The sequence below is a fragment of the Etheostoma spectabile genome, unplaced genomic scaffold, assembly GCF_008692095.1.
Source record: "Etheostoma spectabile isolate EspeVRDwgs_2016 unplaced genomic scaffold, UIUC_Espe_1.0 scaffold00002169, whole genome shotgun sequence".
In the NCBI taxonomy this organism is placed as follows: domain Eukaryota; kingdom Metazoa; phylum Chordata; class Actinopteri; order Perciformes; family Percidae; genus Etheostoma; species Etheostoma spectabile.
The window spans coordinates 459,961-487,523 of NW_022602864.1; the positions used below are offsets into that span (position 1 = coordinate 459,961).

The 27,563-nt window shown below is 37.7% G+C and overlaps 1 protein-coding gene across 3 annotated transcripts in view; it reads left to right on the forward strand.

Moving 5' to 3' along the window:
* The window catches only part of pik3ap1 (phosphoinositide-3-kinase adaptor protein 1), a 36,027-nt gene that overhangs the window by 383 nt on the left and 8,081 nt on the right, over positions 1-27,563 (forward strand). The window contains exons 1-7 of one of the 3 annotated variants that reach the window (XM_032507317.1): positions 24,053-24,317; positions 25,136-25,540; positions 26,073-26,317; positions 26,465-26,609; positions 26,712-26,854; positions 26,939-27,071; positions 27,306-27,502. In XM_032507317.1, coding sequence (XP_032363208.1) covers positions 24,287-24,317; positions 25,136-25,540; positions 26,073-26,317; positions 26,465-26,609; positions 26,712-26,854; positions 26,939-27,071; positions 27,306-27,502 — 1,299 coding nt within the window. In that variant the 5' untranslated portion in view covers positions 24,053-24,286. Of the gene's footprint in view, positions 1-24,052; positions 24,318-25,129; positions 25,541-26,072; positions 26,318-26,464; positions 26,610-26,711; positions 26,855-26,938; positions 27,072-27,305; positions 27,503-27,563 lie in introns of those variants that run through there. The other 2 variants (XM_032507316.1, XM_032507318.1) reach the window with 2 other exon arrangements.

The following is a 27,563-nucleotide window of genomic DNA, read 5'->3' on the forward strand; positions in this document are numbered from 1 at the left end:
CTTAAATTGCTCTTTCACACTCATTCACATTAGGCTTTCTTTTGGTTGCATCTTATTGCAAAGCCAATGATCTACATAAATTATAGTCTGTATGTTGTGTGCCATTTGAATGTAGGATAAAGAGTGAGACCTATAATACCAATCTATAAAAAGTGTATAGTCAGGTTCAGGTAAGCTGCACTCTGTATAGGGAAAGGGAAGACGTTTCTGGAAGAAAAGTATCTCAGGTAAACGAGCAGTGTTGTATAGGACTGGGAATTGTGTAAAAGAATTCAATACTGGTTCACTATCTGTGCCATACTCGTGTTTTCAGTGCCAATGCCTTAACAATACTTTTTTAGTAACCTATTTAATGACAAATTACTACAAAATTCTCAAATGTTAAGCACCCATCTGCAGTCTAAAATTGACAAAATTAGGATCTAAAACAGTGCTGAAACATCTGCCAAGTACACCATAATCCATGGACAGAAAATGAATAGACAACAATTGATAATTGAGCATTCATTTAACTCAATTCAATTTAATTGCTTTTACTGTAAATAAAACAGTAAACTAACTTTAAATTGATTCCCTTTGGGTTTCGTAAAAGATATATTCAATTCAATTTTATTTATAGTATCAATTCATAACAAGAGTTATCTTAAGACGCTTTACAGTAGAGTAGGTCTAGACCACACTCCAGAATTTACAAGGACCCAACAGTTCTAGTAGTTTCCTCCAGAGCAAGCAACAGTGTGACAGTGGAGAGGAAAAACTCCCCTTTGGGAAGAAACCTGGGACAGACCCAGGCTCTTGGTAGGCGGTGTCTGACGACCGGTTGGGGGTGTAATGAAGAGTGGCAATAACAGTCCCAAAAAATAGTAGTTTGTCGTAATATAATGTAATATATGAAGACAGTATTATGGTCAGTGGGATCTCATGATTGGCATATGCCACTTTATGACTTCATAGACTACACAATGAAATGATTTATTGAAAAGATAATCAACAGGTTAATCGATAATGAAAATAATATTAAGTTGCAGCCCTAAAATCAGAAGCCGAAAACAAGACCTTGAACCGGGCCAGACATTTAATGCCAGCTTTTAATACTCAGTACCACGGATAGGGTTCGGTCAGCACCAGAAATGTAAAAGAAAGAACCCTGGCGACCTTGCACTCTCTTTGACCTTCCTATACCCTAAGATGAGAGATTTACACAGATCAGCTTTACAAAATGCAGTGCATATTAAACTGGGCTGATAAGGCGTATATATGCTATATTGAATGTCATCTGGAACATGTAAAATCTCCATCTCATCCTCTGAAATATGGAATCATTAACTGGTATCACTCATTCAGCATTATCATGACTTTAATTACTTGTGTGGCAAGTTGATGAGCACGCCAGCGTCTGAAGGTAAATGAGAGTTGCAAAGTCTCAATACCAAACAGTTTTGGCATTGCAGGTCTGAAATAATTTCCTTATTGATTACTCAACTTTGTGTTCTATTTCACACTTGAATTAATGTCGCTCAGCTTTCCCACCATCCATCTGTCTATCCCTCTCCGTGTCTCTCTCCCTGGCATGTGCTCCAGTTCATTATTTCCGTCATTTCTTGGTAATTTGGAGTTGGCTGTTTAAAACTTAGAGCCTCTTATTAAGTTTTGGCCACGGTGGATAAGAGGCAAGACTGTAAGAGCACAGAGATAAACTAATCATCTTAAAACCCTAATTATTAGTATCTTACTGTGACAGACTGTTTTTTGCGAGCCAGCCAAATTGAGCCTCAAATGAGGAAAGGCATATCTGTGGAAGTGGTAATAATTTTAAGTCATCTCAATCTGGCTTGCTGTGGCAGAATTCATTAGTGCAGATTAGCACTGTGTGTACAAAGTAAATGAGATATCTAATAGCAAACGTGGAGGTCCGGGGACTCTTAATTTCCTCTGAATATGAGGGATGATGTTAAGAGGTGATTATTTATATTTTAACATTATGACATCTGCTATGTAGATTTGTCTGCTCCTTTACGGAGAGGTGGCACTAAACAGTGTCACTAAACTGTTCACCTCTCACCTTCCTCTGGATATGCAGCTGCAAAAAGGGGACGAGAACGAACCGCAAATCAGATTAAACTCTGTTATTCCGATGCAGAGGCCAGCTGATCTTTTTTTTTTTGTGAGGATATGAAGGAAGTTAATTATGTGTGTAAGGAGAAGGATGGTGGAAAAATAATAAGATTACAAAGAATAATTTGCTGATATAATTACACCAAAATTGGGTACACACAATTGTAAAATACATGTATTGCTTGACCTGGGTTAGCCAGTGAAATAAATCCTCCTTCTATAGCCTTTGTTAATTTGTTTTTATCATCTCCAAGTGGTGTTTGTGCAGGCAGTCCAATTTGCATGTGTAATTCCACTGTGCAAATTGACAACAAGTAGATAATTCGAGGAAATAGGCTGGTTGCAGGCCCCTGCTATCTTCCCAAGCCTATTCATTTTGAGGAACCGCTGAGGCATGAAACTCATACATCAACTATTTCCTGACAACGCTTAGGCTTATTGTCCCCTAAAATGTCATTACAGCCATTATTTATGAAGCTAATTCATTTATTAAACCATATTTACTCTGACAGAATTTGTCACATTCTATCCATATCCCGAGCATTGCTTTTGAACAATGTCTTTCAGTGAGTGTGAACATGCATGGCCTCCCAAAGTTTTTGAATCAACTCTATTTGTCACTCATAATAGTTGGGATATTGCAGAAAAATGGCAGTAGTTCTCCATTTTATTGGCTTTGTTGATGGAAACTTTACAGACGCCTTTACCTTGTGTCACAGAAGTCCACTGAAAATATTGTAGTAATAACCTGCCTCCGTTTGTTGTGTTTTGGTCCTAAAAGAGCAGAGTTAACATGAACGTAATCTGAAGAATGGCAGCTATTTTAGTAGCACTGATAAATCCCCCCCCTTCCTTCCCAAATGAGTGTGCATTAGTCACTTTGAACGCATTGCAGTCAGACATCTAAAGCTAAAGAGTTCTCGTCGAGCCTCCTGGCCTGTTGCTGCTGACTTATGGATCTGTCAGTTTAGCGCAGCACACTCTATGACAGTGTGGATAATTTACAATTGTGAATGATGAAGTAACGCATGGGGGGGGTCATACATTTTAATGTTACATGTTCTCTCTGGATAATTCCATCATACTATTCTCCTGCATCTCTTTCTTTGGACTTACCTGTCACCCAAAAGCACTTATCACAGCAGTGGCGATGAGTTGTGTTTGAACTGTTTTACAATATTGATTTGGAGGCGTGACATTTTAATTAATACTGGGTGTTAGCTGTCATACAGGCAGCCAGCCTCATTGGGTTGAATATGAGACAAGCGAGGTGGGGGCAGTGAAGATAAGACTAAAGCACTTACTGTGAAAAGGTTGTAAAAAGGGATCAATGTGGAGGGAGAGAGACAGTCATGGGCTGAATTTAAGGTGCGAAAAAGCAGTAATATCGGTGCTCACTGTATTTCTGTCAAGGTTTATTCTCTGCCTGATAACACAAATCATTGAGACACAGCGTGGCCTGTGTCTTCCACAGGTTGCAGAGTACATCATGTTATTGGAGTCTGTGTTGCCAGCGTGCTAAGAGACAACCGGGGGGGAATTAGGTAACTTTGTAGCACTCCATTGAACAGCAATAAGCTTTTAGGGCTTAGCGAGCATAAACACATTAAACTGATGAGATTCATCAGCACTCTTGTGTCAAATCTATTGTGCCCACAGGCAGAGAGAGAGAGAGAGAGAGAGAGAGAGAGAGAGAGAGACAGACTCTTAGCTGAAATATTTTCAGATTGATATACCGTTTCACCTTTGCAATAGCCGAAATACTAAGCCACATGAAATCTCTGGAAATAGCAAGAGCTTTTGAACAGTGTGTAAACATTGGTTTGAAAAATTTAATTATAAAACCTTGCTGTACCCAAAGTAGTGCCTTTAATCTACTCATTTAAAAATCTGTAATCAAAAGTAAAGAGATACATTTACTGGAAGTTACAGACGTAGCACTGAACAAATGTAAGAAAACATATAGCTATTATATACAGGCAAGAGCTGGACAGCAAACTGTCAGTGTTGTGGTATAGAACAAAGGAAGACATATTGTTACTATAACAATAAGTCATGATAGACCGATTTGATCAACCAACCGATATATTGGGCTGATATTTGCGTTTTTACATGTATCGGCATCGGCCAATACGCGGTGCTGCGTTTGCCGGCATTAGTTACAGACAGGCGTCCACAGGCAGCTCTGTGTTGCTGGAGACGCTGCAGTTCACGTGCAGACCGGGCACTGCCCCTCCACCACTAGCACCATGGCAGTCTTAAATTACAAATCAAGGTTTATTATTTTCTTAAATTATTTAAATCTGTTGAAAAAGGACATTTTGTAATGACCTGATTATATCTGTCTTATAATATGTCAGCAAGCAACGCATCGTCAAGGCTGTGTTGTAGATGTTGATGAAAGCCTTTTACCCTTGCACAGTTAACCATAAGCAGTGCACTCATCCATAAGATGCACATTGCACACATCATTTGGGTGATATGTATGTAAGAAGATCGCAGAAGTGACACTGATCTGTGTTTTTGTTTTTTATTTTTATAGAAATGGCAGAGCAAATCCAGAAAACAAATCCAGTGTGGCAGGGTTTACATTTTTATGATGTAAATTGAGGGATCAAAAACAGCATTGGCTCCAAATATTGGCTCAAGAAAATCAGCAGCCCCGTATCGGTAATTGGCTAAGGCTGATCGGTATCGGCACAAAAAAAAAATCCATATCAGTCAATCCCTAAAAATCTGTATACAGGTGAGTTTCTGTGTAAATATTGAGAATAGAGTATATGCAGTCTGCTTCCTCTACGGTATGGCAATAAAAAGATAGTATGTTATTGCACAATGTGTATAGTATGTATTCTCTGTGTGCATATACAGTAAAATGCATACAGCATTAACTCTAACCTGCAAATATTTGGTATTTTTAATTGACTAAATGACCTAAACCCTAAATCAAAGGCTTTTTAGTTGACTGACTTATTCCTTGACTTCATTGACCAATAATTTCATGACAATATACAGTGTTTGTTGATGGCCTGTGTGAAGCCGTGTTAAATCTACACGCAGCAGACTACAGTAATTGTGGTTGTAAGTGAAGCATAATACCAACCTTTTAACAGGAGCTCAAGCCATTTGTTCATTTGCAGTTAGTTCACCATATTTGATGTTTTAATTGGTGTAATCTCAGAGCTGCAAAGCTGGAGGACTTTACCCTGATAAAGTGATACATTTAAATTGAAATATTTCTTCTCAAAGGTAAGAAGGCCCTTCAACTTCATTTCACCATTTATCTGTTGTCTCTTCTTTTCCAAATCACTATAGCCCCTTGCCTTTTGGATAGTTTCACTGGAGGCAACCAGATTGGCATGAAATTAGCTCAGTTATATGGTCCAATCAGATGAGCTGAGATCTAATCTCGGCTGGCCTGCCCTACCGGTGTCCGACCCCTCAGATGAAATGGACTACATTTTCATAGGTTCACTTGCATGGTTGATTATGACAGCATAGAAGGTAGAACCTTTCTTATGTTTATCTTTATTCCAATTTTCCTGTGTGAGAAGGAAGATTGGATGTTGAATATCTTAATTGAGTCAAAACCTAAGGAAACAATGACATGGGACTCATCTTTTACCAGTCCAAATTAAATTATAAATCACATGTGCTTTTACACAACCACTCAGTCCATATTTGATCCCGTTCCACAGCTGATTGTGTAGTTCCTTTTAATACTCTACATTTCCAGCAGTGTATGTAGTGTATAATCCAAACTGCAGACTTTGTTGGGTTTTGTAGCTAAATCGTGTGCATGCTCTTGTTTCTATTCAATACTGTGCTTGACATAAAATAATGCCTTTAAATAATAGGAAATATTACCAGATGAATTAATTATGATAATAGCATCTAGGATGGGAAGCTTAAATGCCATCTTAAATTACATACAGACATTAGAAAACTTTCAACTTGTCTCATTTGCATAAAAGGAGCAGAAGTATGCATAAATACGAAGGCTTCCTTTGGAAGACGTGAGTCCCCTATCTGGAAAACCTGATCAATTTATTGTAGAAAGTATAAGCCACACAGTAAGGAGAAGGTAAGATGTCTCACCTATGCTTGTTGTGAAAGCATGATTTCTACTTCCTAGAAATGAAATGGTTTCTGCTGTCACCTCTTCATGGGGCAGTGTGGGATTACTGGAGGATTTTAGTGTACTAAGAAATAATTAAATTTAAAAACGATGTACTATATATATACTGTGTGTGTGTGTGTGTGTGTGTGTGTGTGTGTGTGTGTGTGTGTGTGTGTGTGTGTGTGTGTGTGTGTGTGTGTGTGTGTGTGTGTGTGTGTGTGTGTGTGTGTGTGTGTGTGTGTGTCAATTCAATTTAATTTCAATTCAATTTTATTTATAGTATCAATTCATAACAAGTTATCTCAAGACACTTTACAGATAGAGTAGGTCTAGACCACACTCTGTGTGTGTGTGTGTATATATATATATATATTATATATATATATGTCAAAGGTTTCACCCTACCAATTTAAAACTACATTTGTTTTTACAATGAAGCTGTGGCAGTTTTTCCATTATTTTATTTTAATGTCAGAAGTGATTGTCTCTCTCTCTCAATAGTTCAGCATTTTTAATTGACTTAATGGGCAAAATGCCAATTTAAAAACAGGAAATGAAAAAGGTGAGTTCCCTGATAAGAAATGCTCAGTTCTACTGAATCAAAATACTGATTTAATTCATTGTTTTCTGTCATTATGTGCACTGGGCACCAAGGACTAATGCTATATAGTATGAAAAAGAGGTTAGGTAGAAGAGATTGGGAATAGGATGTCTTTTTCTATAGCCTTGTAACGGACATTGCAGTGATATGATTCAGATATAACTGTACTATCAGGGTAACCACAAAGCTGCAACATTATTATTACTCAACGAATCACAATAATAATTTGTCATTGTAACGTCCTGATGTTAAGGTATGCACCAAAAGCAATGCGTTTAAAATATTCCCTTTCCTCATGTGTTGCCAAAACAAAACTAGAAAATGTGCTGTGATTGCTAGTATTTTGTACTTTAAAATACGGCCTCCTGGCTTCCATTCATCATTATAAAATGATGGCTTTTTTGGCGGTTGCAGTTGATCCCTTTTAACTTTCAAAACCAACTGCCGCTCTCTTATAGGTATATAATACTTGTTTTCAAATGTCTCCCCATGTGGTACATTGGCAGAATTTTGTGTTTGCCTTCATGTGTTTTTATTTGCAGTGCAGAAATCTATTTTTCCTCCTTCACACAAGAGCCTTCTGCTAATTAATCTCATGTGCACATACAGTAAGTTCACAGGTAAGCTCTCCATCACAGCATCATGGCACAGGAGAAGGAGAAGGAGGAGGAAAAAAAAAAACCCTATATTGTGGAAATCTCCTTCTCCTGAGAGAAAGGGGGGGGGGGGAGTGGGAGAAGGAATGCCTTGCCTTCCTCATTACACTGCTGTCATTTACTCTTCATCCCCCGTACTCTTTAGTGGCATTAAGACGGGATGTAAATTTGACAGTTAACGCTGTTAGAAAATGGCTAGTTCAAGAAGGGCAGGAATTAGAGATGGGCATTAGACGCTGATAAGCTCCTTTCCTCTGCCGCGGCGGCTGCTTAACATTCATGGGAAAGTCATCATCAAACAACGTTATCACAGCTCTGTTGACGGCTGAGGAACATCATCACTATGATAATTTTTTTTATAGCTGTGAGCCAAAAAAGCACTCTTTTATTTCAGGGGTTTGTTAATGAGATAGGAGCTTGTTGGTATGGGCAAATGCAAACTTGCCACTCTCCAGCGTTTGTTTGAGTCTCTCTCTCCCCCCCATGCCGCCCACTGCACCCCCTCCACTCTGTTTAATGTTGCAGGGAGGGGGGGGAGAAACATTTTTATGTACTCCTTTCGAAGTGCTCTGTGTACATTGCTGAAGGAGGGCCTTTATGTGTACCTTTGCAGATCAGTCGCTCAAAGAGAGGAAAACACGGTTATATCAACAAACACTCTCTCCTAACAGCCCTGTAGCTGGCACCTGTCACTCACCTGGGATTTGGCCATAGCTCTGAATAGAGAGAGAATGTTGATGGTTATTGAAGCTGAGCAAACTCCCACCAGCAATAGCATGTGATCAATTCTGCATTTAATGATGAAAAGGCTACTTAAACTGACGGATCCTGAGGCCTTCAGTAATTATGGCTATAAATCATTTGCATTGTTTCTTCCTATTCATTCATTACGCTCCTAACAGCTTGGTTCAGAGGTCCCTTGCACCCAGTTACCACCAGAGCAATTCACATATGTGCTAGCTGCCAAGGCTAAGCAGCTTTCCTATGGATAGGGACGCAAACTGTGGGCTGTAGATACCAAAATCTGATTTTGGCTTTAGCACTGTTGTGCATTTGTGGAGTGGGTTAAGAGAGATTTAATCTTTGGAAAATCCTTACCAAGGGAGATGACAAATCAGCGCTAACTTGCTCTAATGAATTCTAAAAACTTTTTTGTTTTGCATTACAGTGAGTTAGAAATGGTTGACGATGAAAGGTAGATGAGCATGATATGTAATGTTGTCATGATACCTGTATCAAATCTTTTATTTACAATAGCATGTGTTTTACAACAATTAAATCATTTACATTCAGAATAATACATTATTATTCAGTGTTGTTAATGTAGTGATACAGCAGATAGGTGTTCTCATTTCCAGCTCAGAACTCTCACCTGCACATTACCCGGTCCTCTCCCAAAGTTTTCTGTAAATTTTCACAAGTTATGGTAATTGCCCACACAGTGTAAATTGATCCATATCAAAACCAGCACGCTAGGGAAGCCACGTCAAATCATGAACTAATAATTATTTGCTGAACAATCACGTCATGCCTTATTAGAGGTTATGACGGTTTCAGTATCCAGTAAATATAATTCACATCTTTGACTTGATGTTAGGACTGCAACTGTCAGTGTTTGAATTCAAACAATTCTCAGTTGCTCAGACCCCACTGTGGTGAAAGACAGTAAGTTTGTGTTGCTACTGGTTGAGAAATGGCAAATACATCTTTTTAAACATGTACTGGCACACAGCAGCAACGTGTCAAAACCAGGTAGAAGAACACACAGCAGCAATATGCCTGTCTCCACAATGCAGTGGAGCTCTTGGTAATCATTATGGCAGATGTAAAACCAGCAAAAGTCAACACTTTCTGGCATAGAATTACTCTAGACATAGAATCATGCATACCATTTCAACATGTCAATTAAAATGCTGTGCTCTTCGGTAGTGTAGTGTTAAGAAGTGTTTTTCACAGCTTTTTGACACAGAATTCCTAATGATGATTGCATGGCGCCTCCTTTTATTGGAATTCAGCGAATGAATGGACCTAAAAGAGGAAAACAGGACGACAGAGCAACATTGTTGTATAATTTATAGGAAAAAAAACATTATTTATTGTCACATTATGTTAAAAAAACGTCCCTTTCTGAGTTGATAACTTTATAAAACACAGTACCGATTTTGACATGTCAATATTTAGGGCTTTTTGTTACCAGACATTTAAGTGACTTTTCAGCATTAAGTTATTTATAACTAAATCAAGTATTAAAATAAGTTTGACATGATCCAGACAAATACACACTGTATACTATACAGTGTATAGTCCTATGTCTACAGTTAGGCCAAGGTACCACAGTGCTTGTACTTTGTTAGAACATACAGCAAAGTATAAAACCCTCCATAGAAATTAACTGTGCCATTTAAAAAAAACAACAACTCCTATTTAATGTTTCTGTATGTTGATAACATTTATTCAATACTGGCTGTCTTTATGTATTCATTGTATCTAAAACATTTTTGTCCACTCTAATATTATTATTGAGCGGTTGGTACGAGAACAAAGCTGCAGCGTATCGTTGTGTCAGTCAGCTTGTTGTATGAGTTTGGAGTCGTTTCATTTATTGGAAAAATGAGTACAATGCAAATGAATTGCAGATGTGCTGCAATCCTTTTGGATCCACAGTAATTCTGTCTTTGAATGGAATCCACAGCATTATCTCCACTTTGTAGTGGTCTCTGAGCCCATTGTCATGTTAGTTCAATAGTCGTCTGTACTGTAAACCGCCATTACTCTGTGTGTAGCTCTGTTATTTAGTGCCACTTTGGGAACGTGGAGACAGGATTGAGCTCGATCTTGTGTTTCTGGGCACAGAGTTCCTCGCAGGGTTGGGAACCCTGAAAAGCATGAAAATTAGATTTGATCATTTAATGAGACAGGATTTGTTGCTTTGAAAATACTGTTTTCAATCTTAATATAATCAACCAAACTGTGAGGTCATATGTTTAAGTGTTTATTGTGTGTAAAAGTATTCAGTGCCACCAACGTTTTTTGGATCAATGACCAAAAACCCAACAAAAGAAAGTCTAGCAGAAACATTTAGAGCTGGGTGGAAGGATCTGGGGCTCAGCAGCTTGTAACCTCCTCATAACTAAGCCGCAGTTTGGTTTTCCTTATTTATGATAATGAAATGTAATTCCTCCCTTCATTGACATTACCATTGCTTTCATATTTTGAAACCATTACTTAATCACATTGTCAAAATCTCCATTTCCTCTTCATCATTCCTACATTGAGTATTATTTGTGATCCTTTCTTTCTTTTGCCCTCACCCATTTTATTCACTCCATTTCTCTCGTTCAGTTTCGCTCCACATTGCTGTTTATTTCTTCGAGGATGACTGGATTACCCCTACTGAAATAGCTGTTACTCAGATTTTAGGTCATCTACCAAATCCATTAGGAGGGGAAATATACAAATAACCCCACTCTTCTCAGCCATCCATAGTGGCATGCTCCTGTTTCTCATTTTGTGTCTGCAGAGGTTTACAGTGCTATTAATAGTAGTTAATCTTCAACAGTTTTATCTCCTAATACATTTATGGTTATTGTGTTATAGTAAATAAACACTTCACGTGGATAAAGGTTACACTACTAGCTTTACTACTTTTTCTAATTTATTCTAAACATTCTTGTGTCACATTATTATCAATAACAGAGGGAATGAGAGAGCCAGCTGCAGTCGTTCTCATAATTCATAATTTATTAATTTGTAATTAGCGGGTTTAATGAAACTGATACTGAAATATTAGTTATAAGGTGTACAGTTTAAACAGAAACAAATCCGCTCCTTCAATACAATAAGTGGCCGCTAAAAGAAATAAAGTGAAGAAGCAAAGAGCAATGGAGCTAACGAAGTGTATTACACACTTATTAAAGTAATTTTCACTTTGCCTCCCAGACCTGGCCAAAATCACTTTTAAATTGTCATTGTACTCCGAGGTAGGCTATGTGCAGCTTCTTTTTTTTCCTTGTTAACTTTGAAGTTAGCTCAAAAACGTATAGGTAGACAGGGGTGGCATCAAATAATCAGCAACTTCAAAAAGCATGCGGCCACTTAACACTCCTAAAGCTAATGTCCCCAAGACATTCAGAATGGAAATTATTCAAACTCATTTAGTGGCAGCAAATTGGTCTAAGTTCAATCAGAAAACAGACTGACACTGAACAAGAAGTGCAGCCTAATTATACTTGTTTGTCAAATGAAAATTTCATTTGGGCAGAAATGAAACCTTCGAGCAACTTCTTTTAAGGTGAGCTCCTAGTTGTATTATCAGCTAAATGCAGTAAAATCCATAATCATATGATGATAATGAAAATGGAGCCAATGTTAACATTCAGGCTTTCAATGCCCCGGGCACATGGCGATAAAAATTAAGTACCATAGTCCTCTGCCAGGCACGCTGACACCCGGGCTGGTCTTTAGCCTCTTAGATGCGTTTTTGCATTTTAAAAACTTTATCAAAGCACTGTTGCAATGTGGAAAATGTCAACGTGAAATGCACTGAAGGCAAATTGGAATTTCATTAATAGTAAAATTATTGCTTTTGACTGATGTATTACTATGCTTGTTAAGAGCTGGAGAGTGGAACGCTCGTCTGTCTGGTCGGCAGTCTTGCCTCTTCTTGTCCCATGCCATTTGCTGAAAGTTAAGAGATTTGCTTTCCGACTGAAAAATTGCAATGAACTTCCTAAAGTTGCAGGAAGTAAAAAAATATCTAGTTGAAGACATTTATTTAAAGGGTAGTAAGAGCACTAAGTCTCCTAAGCAGGATACATTATTAAAGAGAAAAAAGAACGGTTTAAACAGGATAACAACTAGTTCTGGACAATATATCGATAAATGAGACTATATCTTATTAAGAAGATCTTCTCTTTTCTGAACAGTTCTAGCAGGTCTGTTATTTGCCTTTAACTCAGTCATTATATGCACATTACTGATGATTATCAAAAATCTCATTTTGTGAATATTTTGTGAAAGCACCAATAGACAACGCCCCAATATCAGTGCAAAATTGACATTGATGTATGTGCTACATCAGCTTTCTTAACAATGGCTATATTGGGCTAGATAACATCAATATTGACATCTGGGTAGTTTGCTCTCTGTGCTTTAACATGGAGCTGATGTTCTCCTCATAATTGACATCATGTGGGTATGTGCTGTAGAGCAGCAAGATGTCTTCTCATTGTTAGCATGGTAACATCTAAACTTTACTATAGAGATCGGGCCCCAGAGATCACACTGTGGATTGGTATCACAGGTAAATGGATCTAACCTGGTGTGAAGGTATCCATTCCCTGAGACCTGTGCTCATTCATGAAGACGGTGGTGTTTATTGATTTACCTTGTAATCCTCTCAGTGTCAAAGTCGTCAATGATGGAGGAGAAAATGGGAACAGCGTGTAAGATGGAGGACATTTTCTGACAGCAAAAGGAGACAACAGATTAGCTTTAATGGGATACTGGTATTCATTTTTTCCTGTGGGGTTTGGATTTGTGGCACTCAGTCTACGAGTGGACCAAAGAAATTGGTGGCTTGAGAACTATTTTTAATATGTTGTAAGACCAGCTAGCATGATGTTTGTTTTTTTCCATGACCCCTATCTTCCATTTTCTATAATTAAGCTAAGAACGTCTTCAGTGAGAGGTGAAAACATAAAATTTGAATTTATACTATTTTAAATTAGTGTTAGTATTCTGCGGTAGAACTGGCTACCTTAAACTGAAAATGTTGTTAATTAATTTTGAGATTAACAATATTTGTTAAGTTAACCTCTGAAGTGTTTTGGCGAACAAAGACAATTCGTTTACAAGCTATTGTTTTTAGGTTGAAGCAGCTTTTTTGTTTCTTTTTTACTTATTGAAATGGACGTTTTGCTTAATTTTTTTTAGTAGTAATTTAAGTTAGGATGATATAGGAAGTGCAATTCATGAACTTAATTGACACTGTCTAGTTTTCACATCTGCATTGTCTGCATTACATGCAGAAGTACATGTTGTACTTTCAACTTTTACAGTTTTTCTCAGTTTATTTGTCATATTCTATCATAGAGTCATAGGAATTGTTATGTTCTCTTTAGGGCTACCATAGCTACATACAATATTGTAACACATAAACTTCTTTAAGTTTTTTCCACAGATTGAGCTTGAATGAAGCTTTTGTCTTGTTAAATGAAATAAACACACTGTATCTTTTAGTCCCCTTTTCAACCTAAACCTTATTGCAGTGCTTTAATATTCAAGACAAGCGCTGCTTCTTGGCAGGCAATTGTGTTATTGTGTTAATATACATTGTGCCTTGCAATCTAATAAAAAAATAAAGGATGGAGCAAAATGCTATTTCGTTGAAGAGGGTTTCATTGTAAACAACCTCAACAAGATCAATTTCCAAATATACTTTTCATATTGGATTTATATTGATATAGTATTACTTGTGGTAAAAGACTACATTTGGCCATACTTTCCAGCTACATATAATAAAAAATGTACCTCATTGAGGGGAAAATCTCTCTGATAATTACTGTTTGTAACAACAGTAGCTCATGTCAGTCAGTAAAGCCCATAGCAGTACCTTCCTCAATAACGTCTGTATTTAAACATCACTGGCAAGATTGCTACCTGGTATTCAGCTGTAGGCTTCAAAGAATTCAAAACACAATGTTGTCACTCTTTTCATCTAGTTTAATGACACTATTAATTGGATTTGTAATGATGTTTAAAGCAAACTTATTTCAACAGACCTCTCTCAGGCATTGGCCTTCATGATAACGATGAATAGTGCATGTCTGGCATACACTAGCTGTGGATTAGATAAAGGTGTTTCATAATATTTGTAGTGGAGCTCTGACCTCTTGTGCCTCATTGTGGAAGTGCAAAATCCTCATGCTACACTAGCAGTGGTGGTAATGACAAGCTCTGTAATGCAATATCTTTGCAAGTATGCACTTTCATTTTCAAAATTAAAGCCTCTTTCACACTTGCTCCACATGTAGTACTTTATGAACCCCTCAGGTGACTTGCAGAAAGAAACGTCACAATAGTCACTGTACGAAGGGACTGGGTGACATTTTGAAAAGCCCAAAGAAATGTTCCATAAGGATCCATTTATGGGCTGTTCACACTGGAACTGTGTAGGAACCTTTATCAACTTCTGAAATGGGCACATTCCGAGTCAGTGTCATCATCAAATCTGCATATAATTAACACATGCCTAGCAGTGCCCGTGGTTCTATTGTTTCACACGGTACATGACCTTTGCCAACATCTCCAACTCAATCTTGTCATTCCTGTCACCCTCCACTGCATACAGTTAAACCAGAAATGCCATTAAATATTCCATAATCGTTCAACAATACTGATGTAATGTCTGTCATACAGTATGTTGTAAAGCAGCAGAATAAGTTACCATTTGCTAAGTTCTACCCAATGTTACTGTTGCTAACTTGGACAAACAACCCGACCCGTAGTGCCAACCAGCAAAAGAAAAAGAAGTCCGTCACTCATCACTCTCTCAGAGGCCACAGAGAACTCTTGGAGTCAGTTTGTAAATTCACCAAAAAGGACTCTAGCATGCTACAGAAGGGGAAAAAATAAGAGTTCTAATAAGAGGACACAAAAAAGTATTTTATTCTTACTTTCCATCTGTCGATAGCAAGCAACTCAAGAAATCTGTTTAATGGAGCTTCCAGGATTAACATAATGTGAAAAAATGATGAGGAAAGGTTGGCTACTGCTGGTACTTTGTATCACATTACCCACAGTTTACTATATCCTTTTCTACAATACCGCTAAATTGGTTATGCCCTTTATATGCTTTTTTTAAACACAGGTTTCTCACTACATGTAAGGGATAATGTAGAATTTATTGATACGTTTGTATTGCTTCCGCTAAAAAAAAACAGTCTTTTTGGTCTCTATGTTTGGAATCCTGTGTCCATAGCAACGTAAACTCTGTAGCTAGCCGTTTAATGCAACCCTTTGTCTATTACCCAACACCAAGTTACGGGCTGTGGTAGTAGCTGTATATTTTATGGGGTGCTGTTGTGGTGGACAAATTACCCAACTGCTGTTTTAATCACCGCAGAAATTGACACAACTTTAGTTGAAGTGTTGTAGTGAGCTAGCGAGCTAGCAGCTGCTCTAATTCACATTAAACCGAACATTTCAGTTAACAGTGAAGTGAGTCAGGGTGAATGGCTTCTTTGGGAATATTTATGTTGACGTTGATGTCCTCATTCATCTTGTTTACTTTTTCCACAGCCGCTGCATGTTGACCCACCTGTAAATTAACGTTAAACATGTTGCAAGGTAGCTAGCTAAGCTAACACATTAGCATCACTGTGTCGACGTTCGGATGCCACTCGCTGATAAATTACCCAGAATTCTTCCATTAAAAAAATAGTATAAGAAATGCAGTTTATTCTATGTAATATTAACAAAACTGTTAATAATGAAATCTGGTTAAAAAATATGTGCAATTTTTTTTTTCCATTTGATTCAGTTTCATAAAATCAGGTCTAATGAATGTTTGTTCACCAATGTCAGTGTTAAACTATTTACACAAGAGCATGAGTTAATGGAGGTAATGTGCAGTTCATTAACTATTTTTAACATGCTATATCTTCTCCAATAATCACTTTAAGCTGCCTTTTAAAGAAGCTTAAGATAGTTATGAATATTACCACCTTAAAACAATTAAATTCCAAAGAAAGCTGGAAGATTTAATCTGGTAACCACCAACATTTTTAGATCAATGCAAAACCTTTTCTCTAAACGTGTTTTACGGATTATTCAATTATTATTAAAGTTGTTTTTTTGTAGTGGCATTTTAGGCCTTTATTAGAAGACAGCTTACAACATGAAAGGGGATAGAGAGGGGGAACAACATGCAGCAAAGGGCCGCAGGTCAGAATCAAACATGCAACTGCTGCGTCGATGACTAAGCCCCTGCACATAGGCGCACACTCCTCCAGGCGAGCTACCCAGGCTCCCATTCTCAATTATTATTAAAAATACCACTCAAATTAATTTCATTCCTGAATGGAAAGAGAAATCTGCTTTATAATTTTGTGTAAAAAAAAACAGAAAAAAGTGATTTGTTGGATATGTTAGAAAAACCTTTCTTGAACCACTACTTTTTAGGTTTTGAGGATTCATATGTATTCTCTTGCTGGCTTCTGTGATCTGTGAATCTCAAGCTCAAGTGCGTACTTAAGCTAGTACAAGGAAAGTAAAGACATTCATGAATCCTGCATATTGCTTTTGCTATTGTTGATTCATCTTATGGATCCATCTTTGTTAGCCCAATGAATCATAATGAATTGGGAATCTGTCACATTTACTCCGCAATTATGGTAGCTGGCAAACTTTCTCTAGAAAATGAAACTATTATCTTCAAGTAGACACGCACTCAATATAAATAAATAAAGTCACACTTATCTAGTGGCCAGTGTGATTACTGTAGCCATAGCTGACATCCAAATTGACTGTCTTATCATGTCGAAGTGATTTCAACTGACTGGAGACTGTAGATGAAAACGAAATGATCTTTAAATAGTAGTTAAAGATGGTTGCTCGATAAGTTGTTCCACAACAGTTTTGATCAATGAAGCATGCATTCAATATATTGCCTATTTAGATATGTGAGATAAACTTAACAGGGCCTCTAAATGATTTACAAATTATATTTCCCTCAGTACAAGGTAATGACTTTATGGCCTTGTTGAATTCCCAATGTTGGGCCGTATTGTAAATGCTTCAGTAAAATGATGTGCTTGAAAAGATAAATTTTACATACAATATATTTTATTATGTATCTTGCATTTGATTCAGCTTTTAATACATGCTAACATGTTTTCATTCTAATTTATATTTCTATTATTTTCTTCATACCATATAAATCAATTTAAATTATTATATCCCAGTAGTTAGTGTTTGAAAATGTAAACAAGTATTACACAGTAAGTATCTATTCTTGAACCACTCATATGCATGCTGGCCACAGGTCCAGTAAGTGAAAATGGGCCTTTAAGCAGAATTTTAGGACAAAGCTTTGACTACCTCATGTCTAACAGCCTATGAATTGAATTTGCCTTGCTCTCATACAACATAGCTTGTCAGGTGGGAGCTCCTGCTGTGGAAAATGTCAAAGCTATTTTCCTCTTTACTAGTCAATGCAATGCTTGTTTAATAGTAATTGGAATCTTATCCTGCTGTTTGCTCATCATTTCCTGTGCCTAGTTATTCCACACCTAAACTCCATTTAAGTTTTTAATAACATTTTAGAATAGTTCCCATTCAGGTAAACAGAATCTGATTACCTTGATGGATTGGAAATGTATGTCTGACGGTAGTTTATTTGATTTATTTATTCAAGGGGCCTCAAATGGAGGCACTTTAACTGAGGCAAACAAATGGTTGCCGTACCTTTTTCCAAGAGCAGAGTGTTTTACAGTAACTGTGAGATTTTGTATTCTGTTAACCTATGCACTTCTCTATTCCATTGTGGAGAGACACTAAGAATGAAAATAATGTCTGCCAGACTATATTTGTTTTTTTGTCAGCATGTCATTGTTGCAACATATAATGGGGTTCCACAATCCACTTGCTAAAGAGAAATATACTGTCCAGTGGGTTAGTTTGTTTGACTGAAGATTTTTTCCAAAAACGGAATACATGCACACTCAGTGCCAGAGGCCAATGAGCAGGAGTCTCAAACTATTCTGTGATAGTTTTGGATTTCCCTCTCTCCATAAGCCCCTCATTGTGTTAGAGGACCTGCTTTGTACAAGTGCTTGCCAGCTGCTTACCAAATGAGGTTATAGTGTTTCCCTATCAACTGTAAATTTCAATAATTTGTTGGAAGGGCCTCTCACTGTCAGTTTTTATCATATTATCAATGACGACTCAATTTTCCTCTGTCACTCCATCTCAAGCACTGACCCCCGGCCCTATTACAGGCCTGTAATGAAGTGCAATGGAGTGGTAATTGGTCCACATTATACCAGATCAGGTAACATTAGACTTATTTTCTTATCACAATGAGCCCTGCTGGTGACTCTCAATGAGAAACCAAACACAGTTCCTTTCTTATGCAGGCTATCGTCCAAATAACATTTCAGCTCAAGACCCTTTCCCCATTTCAGTTTTCCATTTCAAGATTGCACTCCTGGTCCTCGGACTGTGCTTTGTTTCTAGCTTCCTCCACTTGAAAAGTCTCCCAAAACAGCCTTAGAGGTAGTGCAGATATGAGGTAGTGCTTTCCCGGGATGGGGAAGTACAGTAAATGAGACTGTAACATGACCATTATGTCGGCAATATTAGATGTACAGTACTCTGCTCCCCCTCTGTTACAGCCTACCTGCCTTGGAGTGCTCTGTAGTAACTTTAGTTTTGATGTTATTCTGTCGTTGTAGAATTACACGCTTCTCTATGAGCTGAGAAAATGTCATGAGCTTGTGAAACAGTTTCATAGTCTAAAAATACATGTTTAAATTTAAATCAGCATTTCTTCCGTTGCTAACAAATTACCTTTTAGGAAAGGTTTCACCAAGGAGGCACATAATGTGGACGCTATCGAAATTAAATGCAGTTCAGAAATTGGCCAAATCCATTTTCTCATACCCAATAATTATGTGTCTGCTAAGTGCAATTTCAAGTAAAATAAGCCAAACATAGTTAAGCAGTCTCATATTGCATCTCATATTAAGCGGCCCAGCTAACATCTAGGCATGTCTCAGGTAGACTTAAACTAAAAATAATGTCCGGCCTGGTCAGTAGTAAACTCTTTAAACTTCTATAACATTATTCCATAATCAACATAATCCCGTGCCAACAGAGCAGAATATCACAAACCTGTTAGTCCTTGCTTGAACCTTTGTGCTCTGAGAGGCATGTCAGGTCTCTGCTGTTAACTGACGCACGCTCTCTGGCTGAGTCGCTCTGTGTGCTGAAAACACACTGCAGACTAAAAAGACAGGATATTGGATAACAAGGTTAAAATATAGGGGCGAAAATATTCTCTTATTAAACTCAGGCTGCAGGGATTTGATTTGAGCCACCTAATAGATAGTGGTTCCAAGGGAGCCCAAACAAAAGGTAACGGGCCGGTCATGCTTATGGTAGCTAATGGCAGAGTTAGAAGAAATTAGGGGATTCTTTTTCTACAGGAAATTGTACTTAAAGGAGGGTCATGGATCACCCTGCTCTTCAGAAGTCAGAGTGAACTTCTGCTACGGCCATGAAAAGGTCTACATTGGAGAAAGAGGTCAAAGCAGAAACAAAACTAATCGTATTATTGGAGAAAGGCAAAGCTGTGTAAATTGATTTTGTGGTTGAAATTCAGACAAGTGAATAAACTCTTGTCTTGTAATTTTGGAACTATAATTAAAGAAACTGAAGATTTAGACCAGGGCAAACCTACATGTACATGCCAGAATAAGCCAAACACCAACAAAAAGGTTTAAACTGTGAGCCAACAAGGACCAGTTTCTTGGCTTTGATTCGACAGGTGTCTGGTTGATGAAGTAATTCTACAAGAGATTTGATGGTTTGGTGTTTTGTTGTTGGAAGTGGAAAAACCTGCTTCAGGTGCTTCTTCAGACACCCCTTTGAGGGCTTTGTTGGGCTGCGATCTGGTCCATCCATTCTCACACAATGACTGTGATCACTGATGATTGCTTTGTGTTTTTTGGCATTTACCTCATCTCCCAGTTGGTTCAGTAGGTCTAAGCCATGCCAGGAAAATATACCTCAAGTGTAGCCTTCAACTCTTTCCGCCTGTTAATATTGCAGTTTTCTCTATTTAAGTGATCAGCGAATTGAGATTTAGTACACTTATGAATCATTGTCATTATGCGTCTTCACAAACAGGTGTAGGGGGTCACAAAACAGTAAATGTGACGCATTGCGATGTAGAATTGTCAGCAGAAAGTAGTGTAGGCCACTGTACATTCCACACACACTACTTTTTTGTTCCACTGAATTTAAGGGCACCATATAGCGCATAAACTCCTTAGTACATTCAGCCTCCCAATGCAAAAAAGATCTTTATAACTACTCCATAAATGAGTAAAGTACTTGTATTTTCCTTTAACAATAGAAGTCCAAAACAAGACAGGCTGCGTCCACATACCCATAACAAGTATGTACTGCACCTCAGGAGACCCATCCGTTAAACTCCTGAAGTTTGCTGACAACAAGCCTCATCCGGGACGGTGATGAGTCGGCCTACAGACGGGAGGTTGATCAGCTGGCTCTCTGGTGCGGTCACAACTATACGGGAAACCGGCAGGAAACATGACTGCAGACCCATCTTACCCCGGACACAACCTGTTCCAGCTTCTCCCCTCTGGTAGGCGCTACAGAGCACTGTACGCCAAAACCAACAGACTCAGGAACAGTTTTTTTCCACAAGCCATCTCTCTGATGAACAGCTGACTTCTGACTCCCAGTGCCAGGTTCAACTCCAGCAACACTGTCTCTAATCATTCTGTTTACTGGTTCCACTTATTTATTCATCGTTCTCTATTTCCGAGCTGTTCATAGTGTTTATATTGTACTATAATACTCCTATAATAACATAATATTATTCCTTCATCATTCTCATTCTCTATTTCAGAGCTGTTCATACTGTTCATATTGTAATATAATACTTATATCATAGCATACATTCACTATTGCACTGTGCTCCATAATTAAAATAATAATTATCATAATTATAATTTACTCCTGCATACTTTGCACTCTTCATTGCACTATATTCTTAACCTTTTTTTTGAGTTTCTTATATATTTCTGTTTAAAGTGTGTGTATATATATTTTGTTTTGTATGAGTAAGCGTATTGTGAGCAATGCGATCCAAAGCAAAATTCCTCGTATGTGTTCTCATACCTGGCAAATAAAGCTGATTCTGATTCTTATGCTGATGTCCATATTCTTCCAGCAGAGCAAAACAATCCTCCTGGCCTGCAGAAGTCCAAACAATTGTCCAGTGTTGATGTGCCATGGGGATGTTGTGTATAGTTCACGCCACCTTTTATCCTGTAAGGGGATAAGAAAAAATTGGTGTTTGAAATAGTTTTCTTTTCCAATAGAGTTGCTGCCAAGTAAAGATGCTCAAACCAACTCCCCACAGTTGATACGTTATTAAGTCTGTCAAACCAATTCAAAGGATGTAAATAATTCATTATACCCTATGTATGGTGGGATATTACTGCTAAAATATTTTACCACACCTGTATAGAAGTACCTGCCTTGTAGTGACTGCTTTGTTCTGGTAGTTGCCTGCATAGTGACTGGTGATGGAGCTGGTCTTTAAGATGGTGTTAGTGATTGTTTGCTGCCCTCTAGTGGTTATATCAGTGTGGTTCTTTGTGTTGTAGTGATAAGTTGTTGCATGTTAGAGGAAAAGTTGTTGTGGAATCTGAAACTTCACCTGCAGCAGTAATAGGGACACAATACAGATGATTCTTTGAGCACAAAAATAACTTCAGTATTCATAGAATCATAATAAGAAAGATGATATTATTAACAGTTTCATTCTAAAAATGTATAAAGCACAAAGCCTAAAAATACACCCTCAGAAAATCGCCTTCACTTTTAATACATAGTGTATTTTTTATTGATTAATATTTTTATTTACGTGTCATGCTACTATGTTGCCCATCTTATATAAATTACATAACACCAAAACAATAATAATTAATCCAACAGCTTCCGGTCCAACATCCACAACAACATTTTCCATTTGCACAAAAAAAAAAAGAACAAATAAAACAGCTACAGCATAAAACAGCATAATTTAATTCTTCATTGCTAATACTTGTGCCATGTCATCTTCCATTTTTTTTTTCTTAAACATACATCCCTATAAACATACCTCTTTGGTATCTCCTCTTATATAATCTGTATGTTTTATCAAATTGGTATCTGCTGATCTTATAGTTTTCCAAGAGATGCTTTTCTATTTTTTTAATAATTATTTTTAATATTTCCATCAAAAAGTGATACATATACCAGCATATTGTGTAATTTCATACTCCAATCAGCGCACCAATCCAACTAGTAACAGTAACAATACCTCTATTCCACAGAATCTTAAACTTCACTCATACATAATCATACTCATACCTTAACATATACATCTCCCCACACTGTTGACACACAAACCCAACCACTCACACCCACCCATACACACCTCCCACCCGCCCCTACACACGCACATATCCGAATGCATGTTATATACATGCATTCGTCAACTCAAAGCTTGAAACTTCTGGATACTGTTTACCACGGAGCTCTTAGGTTCATTACTAACTTTAGAGCCCTTACTCATCACTGTTCATTGTATGATCGGGTTGGTTGGCCTGCATTGTCCACCCGTAGACTCAATCATTGGTACACTCTAATTTATAAGGCTATGCTTGGTCTGCTTCCCCCATACCTTCAAACCTACATCATAAAGAAAGGTACAAGAAGATATTGTCTTCGTTCTGATGACTCATTACTGTTATCTGCCCCTCAAGTCCGGACTGAATTAGGAAAAGGGGCGTTTAAGTACGCGGCCCCCTATGCTTGGAATCAGCTGCAAATTGTCCTGAATCTTCAGGAGATGGTTTCACTGGCTGCTTTTAAAGTACTTTTAAATGACATGGAGGCTGAGCACACTGGCTGTAGATGTTATGATTGATTATTCTGACGATCCTTGTTGTTATTCACTATTGTTGAAATTTAGATATTTTATGACCTTGTTACTCACTATTTATTAACAGCATAAAGTGTTTTATGTTTTATGTTCATGACATATGTTATTTGTTATATGTCTGCAACCTTGTTGTTTGTGCTGCTGCTTATCTTGGCCAGGACACTCTTGGAAAAGAGATTTTTAATCTCAATGAGTTTTTCTTTCTGGTTAAATAAAGGTAAAATAAAAAATAATATCCACACACTTGGTCTCCAGCTCTCAATCACCATACCTAGTCCTTATTTCTTAGCTATTAAATTTACAAGGCTTTATATATGAGGGAGAAGCTAGAGGCCGCCACACCAATGGCTTATTTTACCTTGTCTGTATTACATTATATAACATTATATATAATATATTATAAAACATTAACTTTTATACTTTTATATATAGTGTTACTGTTTTGAGATAAGCCCTATCATACTTATTTGAGATATGGGCTCACAATATCACTCTGACTTTGAAACTTTAGACTCATTACACCTTGTGTAGGAAGTGAAAAAACAGAAGAAGCATATGACTCGCACAACAGGTGAACTGTGTGTGTGTGTGTGTGTGTGTGTGTGTGTGTGTGTGTGTGTGTGTGTGTGTGTTTTCCTACATAAAGACTAGGATGAATCGGTTTTCTACATCAAGGTTTAACACAGTATCTACATTAATTACCCCTTTTTTTGTTTTTTTTCCCACTTTTCACTTAAAATTATCTACGTACTATCTACAAATGACTAATGAAAAGCAGCAAAGGGTATGTGTAATCAAAGACCTGTTGCACGCCATAACACCACTGCAGCGCATTTTCTCACTTCTTCAACTGTTTCAGGAAGTGGGCAGTATCACCAAAATCAGGAAACTAAGTGTTGCTATTAATACAACTGAGCAAAGTTCTATAACTGTGAAAGCTAACGTAGTTTCAGTTGAAGAGGAAAGAAGCTTTAGTAAGCTTGACAAACCAAAAGGACATATTTGGGCAAATTATGCGTCTTAAGGGGTAATTTTCTGGACTTTTGACCATGGAAGAACCCATCTTGAGTATTGAATCAGGTAAATGTGACATATCTTTTACCGTCTTTTTAGTTAGTTTCTGGTGGCGGAAATATACCCAAAAGAAAGCAATCTTTTATACAATATGGATTCCTCTTTTAGAATGTTTTAACTTTTCTTTTGAAATATGTTTATTTAATTAGACTTTATTTAGTTGAACTTTCATTGACAAGTTTTTTTCTGAGCAAATTAAATAAAAGAGGAAGCAATCATCTTATAAGCATATGTCGGTTATTTAAGTATTTCCCAAACGTCTAAATTTGAATGTTGTTACCGGTCTATTAAAAAAACAGATGGCAAGTCTCTCTGCCCTGTCATCAGTGGGAACCGGGATGAAGGTAAAATAGTCATGTTGGGTTTCTTTCCCAGTTAGCGTGTACAGGGGTGAACTTGACCTGATTAAACACTGTAATGAGTCAAACAAAATTACTCTGACCAATGTTGACGCAGTGCAATGTTTGCACAACTCCTTGTTGGCTCGATACTGAAAAATCAAACAAGTCGGACATTCATTCGGTAACCACAGTGACCTTGACGTTTCACAGCTGGACAGCTGGTATGTTGTGGAGCATTTCCACGTCAAACATTACCTGCTGCAACATGTAGACCATCTCACAATATGATCAGTGTCATGTCATCAGTGGAATGTTTAGCCGATTACAGGATTGTGATTCATTTCACGTGGTTAGGCTGGATCAGCAGTGTTTGAGGAACTAATGAATATTATTTTCCAGTTTTATACTTTGTTTGGGCAGTTTGGAAAGTGTTTTGAATGCATGCACTGTACTTTCTAATCACACTAACCTATTCAGTTTCAGCGCATGAGCTGTTAATTCTGCACACAGCTGAGGCAAAGGAATGGGCAACATATTTGCAGCAGATTTTGAAATCGTCCAAAGAATTTCGCAAATTGTCTATTTTGCTGTATGCGGTCAACCCAGCTGATCAGCTCTACGGATGTGACTTTGAATATTTCCAAAGCTGCAAGTGCATTGTGGTTCTCCTCACGGGAGAAATCCTGAACATGCTCTGTGACCCTGAACTGCAGGGAGCACTTGAGAGACTCCTTTATCCTCCACATAGAGTGGTGGCACTGCTCTTCAGCTTGCCAGAGGATGACATACTGACAGAGTACTTCGAAGACTGGCCAAGCTGGAGAAAACTCTACGCTGACGACGATCCTGCTGTCTACATTTCCACCATTTTGGAGTCCATCACTGATGGTATGCAAAACTTATCACCCTTTTTTTTAATCAGTATTCTGTTATTATTTCAGTTTTGCCTTTAACACTTTGGTGGTGTTATTTTTATAGCTAAACTGTATTCTGAAGCTTTTCCTAATAGGTTACAATTTTTTGAAATTTAGAAATGTTACTTTGAGGCCCAAAGAGCAAACATAATCAAAGAGTCACTTCACCCAAGTTACAAAAAGACATAATCTCTCACTTACCTTAATATAAATATTGTACTGCATCTGGTGGTCAAGATCTGACAAAAAATGTTTGAAAAAGAACTGATCAGCATCTCGATTATCCTTGTGAAAACTGTTCACAGAGAGGGCTGTGGTTTATCAAATGCTTTTAAAAACACAAATGAAATTCTATGTCTTCATTGTGTTGTGTCTAAAAGGTGGTCACAGAGGTTTTGTATGTGGATACCTCAAACTTCAGCATTTAGAACTGAAACTCAGCAGAGAAAATTTATTTTTTGTACACAAACGTTTTGATAATAACATCTTTCCTTTTTTATTCAAAGGCTTACAAGTGGAGGCCGAACATAAGATCGAAGCTGTAGCTGCAATGGAGTTTCACATCCCAGCAGCATCTTCAATGGAAAATACCACAGTTGATGAAACAGAGGAACTGGTGTCAGAAGAGCAACAGGAAACTGTCCTGAAGGATGAAGAAGCAGTGAGCACAGGGTATTCAACAAGCGAGGAACTGTATACACCCCCGCACCTCACCTGTCTCACAGTTCAACCAAACAGAGTTCTGTGTGGGGTAAGACTAAAGTAATTACATCATACAAACATCAAGTCATATTACGATATTATCAACATTGTTTTTCTAGAATTTAAATAGTAAACTCCTAGTAAATAATTACTTAGAAGCTCTATTAATTCTATTTTCCCTATTTAATTTTTTAAGGAACAGGAGAAAGTTTTTATCATTTTCACGCATAAAGTAGATGATCGGTCAGTACCAGAGGTAGAGTTTTCATCTGAAAATACAACTGCAAAAAGGGTCACAGGCACTGTGGAGAATGAATACACTATAAGTGTTACTGCACCTGGTAAGTATCGCCAGGAAGTAATCAGACCTTACTTGTTTTTTCAGTGATGATGGCAAGAAACGTTAATCTGAAATCACTGTACTTTCTTTTTTCCCCTACTAGACATGCCTGCTGGAGTAGTATCACTCACCATGTACACTGACCAATGCTGTGTCAGCTTGACGTCCGTTACATACTACACCAATATGGGAGAAGTCAGTCGGTATCTTGAAAATGCTACTGATCCCGTTAACTTCATCTGCCAGGTATGCCATTATGTCATATGATAAAGTGTTGTTTTCCTACTGTTAAAAGCTCTTCAGGTTATGCATGTCATTTTGTACTTTCAGGCCTTCAACTTGATGTCCAATGCAACTGAATCGCTGGACAACATGCTAACTGACTCGTTTAAGTCCAGAATGCCTGCAACTAGTCTTCAGCTGTTTGGAATCAGACAGATTGAAGTAGACAATATGGCATCATGTGAGTACAAAAACACAAAAAGCTGATTTATTTTGGGGTACATTCCCCAAAAAATTTCCCAAAGTTGGAGGCAGATGTGCTGTTGTAGCAGATGTATCGCAAGAACATATTTGATCCACATTTGCATTGCCTGTTTGATTTATAACGATGAAACCTCACAGAGTGAAAGCAGCTTTTAGGAGTCAACATGCCGTCATACAAATTGTTTTATCCGATTGCTTTTTGGAACTACAGATCAGCGCAACGAGGAGCTTCCCACGCTGCTCCACTTTGCTGCTAAATATGGCCTTAAGAAGCTGACCACTGTTCTCCTTCAATGTCCTGGGGCTCTGCAGGCTTACAGCGTGATGAACAAGTATGGAGACTACCCAAACACGCTGGCAGAGAAGAGTGGCTTCTCTGATCTCAGACAGTTCATGGATGAATTTGTTGTAAGTCCAGTGATGTTATTTTCATGCAGCATCCAACAATGTGTTTCATATTATCTTTTTG